Source organism: Choloepus didactylus, chromosome 7 (assembly GCF_015220235.1).
Source record: "Choloepus didactylus isolate mChoDid1 chromosome 7, mChoDid1.pri, whole genome shotgun sequence".
Taxonomy (NCBI): Eukaryota; Metazoa; Chordata; class Mammalia; order Pilosa; family Megalonychidae; genus Choloepus; species Choloepus didactylus.
Genome location: NC_051313.1, coordinates 91,932,011 through 91,942,264, shown reverse-complemented (window position 1 = coordinate 91,942,264; position 10,254 = coordinate 91,932,011). Strand labels below are relative to the sequence as shown.

The 10,254-nt window shown below is 36.4% G+C and overlaps 1 protein-coding gene across 1 annotated transcript; it reads right to left on the bottom strand.

Moving 5' to 3' along the window:
* Nucleotides 1–6,675: 6,675 nt before the first annotated feature.
* LOC119540088 (low molecular weight phosphotyrosine protein phosphatase-like) lies at nt 6,676–7,242 on the bottom strand. Its single transcript, XM_037844106.1, has one exon. It carries the CDS (start codon nt 7,214–7,216, stop codon nt 6,740–6,742), a length of 477 nt encoding a protein of 158 aa, XP_037700034.1. The 5' UTR covers nt 7,217–7,242; the 3' UTR covers nt 6,676–6,739.
* Between the last annotated feature and the right edge of the window lie 3,012 nt (nt 7,243–10,254).

The window sequence follows — 10,254 nt, the reverse complement described above, 5'->3', positions numbered from 1 at the left end:
CTATCTGAAAATTCTTGCTTTAATTTTTCTGGGTGTATATAGACCTAATAGTAGGATTTCTTGGTCTTATGGTAGTTCTGTGTTTAGAACCTGAGGAAGACCCAAACTGTCTTTCATAGCAACTGCACCATTTCACATTGCCACCAGCAATGAATGAATGTTCCTATTTCTCTGCATTTTCTCCAAGGCTTCTTTTTTTTTTTTTCATCTTCATTTTATTGAGATATATTCACACACCACGCAGTCATACAAAACAAATCGCACTCTCGACTGTTTACAGCACCACCACATAGTTGTACATTCATCACCCAAATCAATCCCTGACACTCTCATTAGCACACACACAAAAATAACAAGAATAATAATTAGAGTGAAAAAGAACAATTGAAGTAAAAAAGAACACTGGGTACCTTTGTCTGTTTGTTTCCTTCCCCTATTTTTCTACTCATCCATCCATAAACTAGACAAAGTGGAGTGTGGTCCTTATGGCTTTCCCAATCCCATTGTCACCCCTCATAAGCTACATTTTTATACAACCGTCTTCGAGATTCATGGGTTCTGGGTTGTAGTTTGATAGTTTCAGGTATCCACCACCAGCTACCCCAATTCTTTGGAACCTAAAAAGGGTTGTCTAAAGTGTGCGTAAGAGTGCCCACCAGAGTGACCTCTCGGCTCCTTTTGGAATCTCTCTGCCACTGAAGCTTATTTCATTTCCCTTCACATCCCCCTTTTGGTCAAGAAGACGTTCTCCGTCCCACGATGCCGGGTCTACACTCCTCCCCGGGAGTCATACTCCACGTTGCCAGGGAGACTCACTCCCCCGGGCGTCCGATCCCACGCAGGGGGGAGGGCAGCGATTCCACCCCTCAAGTTTCTCCAAGGCTTCTTATGTTCTGTTTTCTTTTTTTAATAGCAGCCATTCTAATAGGTGTGAAATGGTATTTCATTGTGGCATTGATTTGCATTTTCCTGATGGCTAATGATGTTGAGCATCTTTTCCGGCCATTGGTGTGTCTTGTTTGGATAGATGTCTGTTAAACTTTTTTGCCCATTTTTTAATTGGGTTGTTCGTCATTTTGTTGTTAAGTTGAAAGATTTCTTTATATACTCTGGATATTAATCCTTTATCGGACATGTGGTTTCCAAATATTTTCTCCCATTGTGTAAGTTGGCATTTTACTTTGTGATCAAGTTATTTGATGTACAAAAGTTTTTAATTTTGATGAGATCCCAGTTACCTACTTCTTGTTGTTGTTGTTTTGTTGCTTGTGCTTTGGGTGTAAAGTCTAAGAAACCATTGCCTAACATAAGGTCCTGAAGAGACTTTTCTATGTTTTCTTCTAGGAGTTTGGTTGTCCTGGTTCTTATATTTAGGGTCTTTGACCCATATTGAGTTGAGTTTTGTATATGATGTGAGGTAGGGGATCCTTTTTTTTTTTTTCCTATGGAGATCCAGTTTTTCCAGCACTATTTGCTGAAGAGACTGTTCTTTCCCAATTGAGTGGTCTTTGCCACCTTATGAAAAAAGAAGTTGGCTATAAATGTGAGGTTGATTTTTGAATTCTCAATTTCATCCCATTGGTCTATATGTCTGTCCTTATGCCAGTACCATGCTGTTTTGATTCCTGTGGCTTTGGAATATGTTTTAAGATTGGGAAATCTGAGTCTTCCAACTTTATTCTTCTTTTTCAAGATGGCTTTAGCTGTTCAGGGTAAGTTAAACTTCAACTTATAAAGTTGACACCCCTTTTCAACATGAACAGTTTAGGACGGTCACTGCCTAGACATCCCTGATGATCAGGAAAGTGACTAAACTAGAGGAAGGGGTAGCAACAGACAAGAAGGAATTTAACAAATGATTATGAATAATGAATCTTTATATAATTTTCTTTTTCTTAGTTGCTAAGGTATTAGAATAGTTAGAAGGAAAAAAATGAAATGGTGGAACTGTAACCCATAACATCCTTTGAAATTTGTTATATAGTTACTTGTTAAATTGTAATTTGAAAGCTGTACCTTTTTGTATATATGTCATATTTCACAATAAGGAAATAACTGAAACTATGGTACTATAACTCATAATAACTTTGGAAATTTCCTATATATCTACCAGTTAAATCATGCTTTGGAAGATAGTACCTTTTTGTATATATGCTATGTTTCATATTAAGGAAATAACTGAAACTGTGGAATTGCAACCTATAATATTCTTTAAAATTTGCTAACTATTTTTAAATTGCACTTGGAAAGTTTTCACTTTTATTTATATATGTTATATTCTACAATAAAAACATGATAAAAAAAAGGAAAAAAATGATGATATGCCAATTTGAAACTGTTATGCACCCCAGAAAAGGCCATGTTCTTTTAATCTAATCTTGTGGGTGCAGACATACTGTGGGAGGGATCTTTTGATTAAGTTGTTTCCATGGAGATATGACCCACTCAATTATGGGGGGGACCTTTTGATTAGATTATTTTCATGGAGATGTGACCCTGCCCATTCAAGGTGGGTATTAATTAGTTCACTGGAATCCTTAAGAGAGCTGACACAGATCCAGATGTTTGGAGATGCTAAGAGATGAAGCACAGAGTTTGCCCCAGAGAAGGTAAGTGAGAACCCACAGACACTTAAGGAGAAAGCCACTGGGATCAAAAACTGAAAGCAATGCAACCTGGGAGCAAAGGATCAGCAGACACCAGCCACATGTCTTCCCAGCTGACAGAGGTGTTCCAGATGCCATCAGCTTTTCCTCAAAGAAGATATCTACCTCTTAATTTGGACATTTTCATGGCTTAGAACTGTAAATTTGTGAACTAATAAACCCCCACTGTAAAAGCCAATCCATTTCTGATATACTGCATTGGTAATATATCTTATATATATATATATCTTATATATATATAAAGATATAATATATCTTTAGCAAACCAGAACAACTGGCTTTTCCATTTCTGCAAAGAAGGTTGTTGGAATTTTGATATGATTGGATCACAACACCTGCAAATAAGGAAGTTATACTTCTTCCTTTCCAACATGGATGCCTTTTATTTGTTTTTTTTGCCTAGTTGCTCTGGCAAGAACTTCCAGCTAAATGTTGAGTAACAGTGGTGACAGTGGGCATCTTTGTCTTGTTCCTGATCTTAGAGGGAAAGCTTTCAGTATTTCTCCATTAAGTAGGATGTTAGCTGTGGGCTTTTCATATATGCCCTTTATCATGTTGAGGGAGTTTCCTTCTATTCCTACTGTTCTAAGTGTTTATATCAAGAAAGTGTGATGTATTTTGTCAAATGTCTTTTCTGCCTTTGTTGCATCCTAATTTGGTATGTTGTACTTTCATTATTATTCACCACAAAATATTTCCTAATTTCCCTTGTTATTTTCTCTTTAACCCAATGGTTGTTTAAGAGCATATTGTTTAATTTCCACATACTTTTGAATGTTGTATATCTCTCTGTTATTGATTTCTAGCTTCATTCCATTATAATCAGAAAATATACATTGTACAATTTCAATAATTTTAAATTTACTAACTCTTGTTTTGTGACCCAGCATATGGTCTATCCTGGAACATGATTCATATGCCCTTGAGAAGAATGTGTATTCTCTTTTTATTGGGTACAGTGCTTTATATATGTCTGTTAGGTCTTCTTGGTTTAGTGTATCATTCAAGTCTTGTACTTTCTTAATGATATTCTGACTAGAGGTTCTATCCATTATTGGGAGTGATGTGTTAAAGTCTCCTATTATTAATGTAGAACTGTCAATTTATCCCTTCAAATCTGTCAGTATTTGCTTCAAATATTTTAGGGCTCTGCTATTAGGTGCATATACAGCTACATCTTCCTGTTTAATTATCCCCCTTATCAGCATATAATAACTGTCTTTGTCCCTCTTAACAGTTTTGGAGATAAAAACTATTTTATCTGATATTAGTATAGCCACCCCAGCTCTCTTTTGGTTAATAAATGCATGGTATGTATTTTTTCCATCCTTTCACCCTCAACCTACTTGTATCTTTGGCTTTGTGGTGAGTTGCCTGCACACAGCATATAGTTGGGTCATGCTTTTTTATCCATTTTGCCAACTTCTGCTTTCTGACTGGGGCATCTAATGCATTTACGTTTAAAGCCACTACTGATAATACAGGACTTTCTTCTGCCATTTTGCTTTTTAACCTTTGTAAGTCTTATTCCTTTTTTGTCTCTTACTTCCATTAATGCTTACCTTTATATTTATTTGCTTTTTTGAGTTGTACCATATTGAGTGCCTTCTCATTTCTATCTGGATATATTTTTCATCTATTTTCCTTGTGGGGTTAAATTTGAACATCCTAAATACATAACAATCATCTTGGGGTTGATACCAACTTAACTTTAGTGGCAAGTACATATAGTTTTCCTATACCTGTCCCCACATTTTTGTATTTATTACTACTTACATCTTTGTAGACTGTATGTTCCCAAACCTATATTTATCATTACATTTTATGCAATTGAATTTTAGCACCTGTATAAAGTAAGAAGTGAAGTTAAACACCAAACAATACAATACAATATTACTGGCATATATAAATTATCCAAATGGTTACCTTTACTGTAGGTCTTTATTTTTTATGCTGCTTTGAACCACTGTCCAGTGTCCTTTCCTTTCAGTTTGAAGAACTCCCTTTATCATTGCTTCTGATTATCTCTCCCTCATTTTTGAAAGAAAGTGTCACCAGATATACATTCTTGTCTGGCAGTTGTTTCCTTTCAGCACTTTAAGTATTTCAATTTCCTGCCTTCTTACATTTATGGTTTCTGATGGGAAATTGGCACTCAATCTAATTGGGACTCCTTTGTACATAACACAATGGCTTTCTCTTGAAGCTTTCAGAACTCTCTCCTTGTCCTTTGCATTTGACAGTATGATCAATGTATGACCTGGTATGTTTTTCTGCATGTTTACACTAGGCTTCATGATGTGCATTTTCACATCTTTTGCTAGGTTTGGGAAGTTCTCTGGCATTATTTCTTTGAATATTTCTCCTGCCCCTTTCTCTCTCTCTTCTCTTTCTAGGAACCCTATAATGCATATATTGCTATGCTTGGTGGTGTCTCAGAGATGTCTTAGACTATTTTCACTTTTATAATTCTCTTACTTTCTGTTCCTCAGCCTGACTAATATCAATTTTCTTTCTTTGAGTTCACTGGTTCTGTCTTCTCCCAACTCCAATATGCTGTTAAAACCTCCTGGAAATATTTCATTTCAGTTATTGTTGTCTCCAACTTCAGTAGTTCTGTTTGGTTCCTTTTCAAAATTTCTATCTCCTTACAAAGACTGTCACTTTATTATTCATTGTTTTCCTGATATCCTTTAGTTCTTTCTCTGGACTTTCCTCCATCTCCTTGAGCATTTTTAAGATCATTCTTTTAAAGGCTTTGTTCAGTATGCCTACCTTCTCATCTTCTTCATTGGTACTTTCTAGATTTTTATCCTCTTCCTTTGGATGAGCCATTATTTCCTGTTTCTTTGTTTCATACTCTTTTGTTGCAAACTGCACATTTTCAAGTGTTAACTCTGGGATTTATTCCCTGGGATGTCTGTTTCTTAGTTTTTTTTTTTTTTTTTTTTTTTTATAACTATATTTTTATACTCCCCAGTTTATTTTGAAAATTACCTTCTGATATATATATCCAAATGAATTTGAAATTACAGTTATCTCAAAGTACATAGAAATTACCTATATTCTCCTATAAATGAAACAGTGATAAAAGAACACTTAACACATTATTTAAGGGCTTCAACATAACAGAAATCCCTTTTTCCAGCTTTTTAAACTATTTTTCCCATCTAACCCAATATGTAATATTTGACATTTGGGTTATATGTGCATATAAAACAGACACATTTGTCAAGTAAGCATAAGATGAAACAGCATACAGTGTCCTTTCTGGATATAAATTTTCAGAGGCAAGGTGGTCCAAATGGGAGTGAAAAAGACTTCCTCATGAAATAAACTAGATAAACAAAAATTAAGAATAATGCTAAAGATTTATTCCATACCATAAATCATTTTTCTTTCCTATCCTTCTAACATTCAAGTGTGCACTCTGGGCATGTGTGAGTCAAAATACTTCCAATCAAGATTATGAAGACCTATGATTAGGGATTTCTAATTCAGTAAGACGCCCTGGGGTAAAAAAGAGAGGTAGTATAGGTGAATAGAGGACATCTGTCCATCAAGTTATACATATCTACTTAATAAAGAGGTAGATTATTTAAAAGTCTCATAGGGCTCAGATATTGACTTGGGCCTGAAAATGATGTTTTGATTACTTATTAAGCATATTAGAATGATAGCCATCACTGGATTAGTACCTTAAGGTTAAACACTGGAAAGAAATGATTGTTATAAAACACACACACAACATAGTATTTTGTGGTTCTACTGTTTTGCTTGTTCCACTGTTTTTGTAACTGGGGCAAGATAAGTGGTCCAACTTGTTTAAGAACATCTAATGTACCCCATAAACTGTCTGAATCAAAGATTTTTATTAATTCTTCTGCCAAACACAACATTGATTTCCATCTACAATTATTTTTTAAGATAAAAAACAGTAAGTCAACTGAAAAAAAAAGTTGTGGCCATGAACTATGAAGCACTACACTTTTAACACACTGATTGAAAAACCTAGAACATCACTGTTTAAGATGTGAATCATTGTTGGCCTTCAGCAATGAATGGATACAGCTTTACTGTGACTTCTCCAAAAATGCTTTGCAGCACCTAACACACTGCTGATAAACAGTCTCAAAGTCGGAGTCATTCCCATAATAGGGATCCTCAATAATAAGTTGTTTTTGTGGATCATAGCTCCCAAGTAGTTCAATTTTCGCTTTGCGGTTTTTAACTGCACTACCTTTTCTATTCAGATCTCTCAGATTGCTTTCATCCATACACAGTATATAATCAAATGTGGCAAAGTCTTCTTTGGTAACCTGTCTTGCTTTATGGGCTGTATTACTGTCATGATTTCTTAGGCAGCTTACAGCTCTTGGATCTGGTGACCGGCCCACATTCCAGTCAGAAACGGCACCACTGTCAATGATCCAATTATCTGAAATATTTTGATCAGTTACAAGTTTTCTGAAAACTGCTTCTGCAATGGGTGATCGACAAATGTTACCCAAACATACAAACAGCACCGACTTGGGCGGCTGGGCTGCCATCTTCTCTAAAGCAAAGAGCCGCAGAGAGTGAGCTGTTTCTTAGTTTTGTACCCAGCTGGTGATAAGACAGAGATTTTCTGAGCTTCAGTCCTCCTATCTATCTTAAGCTTCTGCTTAAAGTGAATGCAGTGTGCAAAGTTTTCCCTGTCTTTCTGGGCCCCTGTCTTGTTCTGAGCTTTTACTTGTTAGTTGTTTTGGAGTTCCCCTGTTTACAGGAGTTTGGTTTTCTCCTCTGTTTCCCAGAAGACAGACCTCCCTCTCCTGGGTGTTCGAAGCTGGCAGGCCTTGTCCCAGACTGTCTGCCTGTATAATTTTTTTTTTTAATTTAATTTTATTGAGATTGTTCACATACCATACAATCATCCAAAGATCCAAAGTGAACAATCAATTGCCCATGGTACCATCATACAGCTATGCTGTATAGTTTCTTAATACTCTTTTCATTGTCTCAAGATTCTTCTGCCTGGAGGGCAAATTATGGGAGGAGGGCCACCCCAAGTCTTTCCAGGCAAAACAGGGCCTGGGACCCACAAAGCAGGTGCAGATTGACTCCAAAGTGCCCTGGCAAGAGTGTCAGCAATGGCACTAAGAACTTCTCTGATGGCTCCCCAAAGCTGTGCTTCCTGGCTTGCCCAGCAAATGCAACCCTTCAGCTAACTATCCCTGCAGCCCTGAGGAAGCACTGCATCTTTGAATCTCTACCATCTCTGCCCATGTCTAGGGAGGGTTGACACAATGGCAGCTGCTGGCTTTATCTGTGTCAGGTTGAAACATTAGCTGCTCTTAGAGTCGGGACTCAGTGAATGAAATTTGCTAATCAAAGCCTTCATTAGTGATCAGCAGTGCCCACCCCTGGTATTTGGGGAGAGGATTTTTATGTCCCTTCACCAGTAAGCTAGCCACAGACTGGGCCCCAAGGTGGCCTGCCTTGTGAGTAGTGGATTGGTTCCTCAGTAGCTGCTGCATGGAGAGATCAATTTACTGTCCTTTACCATTGTTTATTCACCTCTTCATCGCACTTTTCCCTGGATGTTTTCCGGCCTCTGAAGTTTCAAAATAGTTGTTTCAGACAGTTCCTGTCTGTTTAATCATTGTTTTGGTGGATGGAATGAGTCATGGTGCTCCCTACCCCACCATTTTCCTGGGAAGTACCATAGTATTCTTTAATAATCCTATTTGTGTCTGCAGTATTATTCCCAATTTCAGTCTTGATTTTAGTTATTTGTGTCTTCTCTTTTTGCTCTTTGTTAGTCTAGTGAAGGTTTGTCAAATCTGTTGATCTTTTAAAAGAACCAACTTTTGGTTTTGTTGATTCTATTATTTTTCTATTTTCTATTTTGTCTGTCTCCACTGTAATATTATTTTTCCTTCCTTCTTCTAGCTTTGGGTTTAGTTTACTCTTCCTTTTATAGTTCCTTAGTGTGTAAAGCTTGATTATTCGTTTGAGATCTTTGTTTTAATATAGCTGTTAACTGCTATACATTTCCCTCTGAATACTGCTTTTGCTGCATTCCATCAGTTTTGGTATATTGTTTTGATTTTTATTTTTCTCTATATTCTAATTTCTCTGTGAATTCTTCTTTGTCCCATTGTTTGTTGTTTAATATTTAACATATTGATGACTTTTCTAGTTTTCCTTTATTGTTATTTATTTATGGTTTCATTCCATTGTGGTTGCAGGAGATACTTCGTAGGTTTCAGTATTTTAAAAGTTATTAATTCTTTCTTTTGTGTCCTAGCATATAGTCTATTTAGAAGAATATTCCATTTGTTCTCAAGAAGAATATACATTCAGTGTTGCTGGAGTGTTCTTCATCTGCTAGGTGTAGCTGGTTTGTAGTTTTATTTGTGTTCTCTATCTCCTTATTGGTATTCTGCCCTGATGGTATATCCATTATTGAAATGGGTTATTGATGACACCAACTAATACTGAAGAATTTTCTATCTCTCTTTTCAATTCTGTCTGTCTTTGTTTAAACCATTTATCTTTTGTTATAGGTTCCTGCAGAGTTTTGGTTTGCCTTACAGTGTTTTTTGAGGAATGGCCACTGCTTTTCTTCCCTGCTTAAAGTGAATGCAGTGTGCAAAGTTTTCCCTGTCTTTCTGGGCCCCTGTCTTGTTCTAAGCTTTTACTTGTTAGTTGTTTTGGAGTTCTCCTGTTTACAGGAGTTTGGTTTTCTCCTCTGTTTCCCAGAAGACAGACCTCCCTCTCCTGGGTGTTTGAAGCTGGCAGGCCTTGTCCCAGACTGTCTGCCTTGTCCCAGACTGTCCCTGACTGAGTGCTGAATTTGACAAAACAAAGACAGGAAGCTTGAGTCAGCCTTTAAGGTAGGCTCCAGACAGTTTAGAATAGATAAACATAACTCTTTGCAAATAAGATCAGACAAGTTAGAAGAGAAACACAATTCACTGCAAATAATATCAGCTTTGCCTTCCCCATGGTCTCATACTGGAACATTAGTAGTCATCTTGTAGACCACTGCTGAGCTAGAAAAGGGAGGGGAGCAAAGTCTAATACAAATGCCATAAAGCTTTCCTACTAGTTTTAAGTTGTCTTTTCTTGATTTTGAATTTGCATTTGCTTGGTTGCTATAACCCTTTTACTGTTTTACAGAGTTTTGACAGAGTTGATTCTGGCAGTTTCTGCTTTATTTTTCAATGTTTCTGTGGAGGGATGGGTTCTTGGAGCTGCCTACTCAGCCATTTTTGCTGATGTCACTCTCAATAATGACCAATTGATTTTTGACACAGTGTCAAGATAAATCAAAGGGGGAAAGAATAATCCTTTCAACAAAAATTAATTCAAAATAGATCATTGATGTAAATTAAGAGTAAAAACTACAAAACTCATAGAATAAAACATAATAAAAATATTAGTGACCTTGAGTAGGCAATGGTTTCTTAGATATGACACCAAAAGCACACGCAAAGGAAGAAAATATAGGTGTATTCAATTTCATCAAATTAAAAAAAAAGTTTTTGATTCAAAGGACATCAGGAAAATGAAGATACAATCTATAGAATGGAAATAAATATTT

Excerpts from the sequence above, each read along its gene's own strand:
- LOC119540088 (XM_037844106.1), bottom strand. The coding sequence starts at position 7,216 with ATGGCAGCCCAGCCGCCCAAGTCGGTGCTGTTTGTATGTTTGGGTAAC.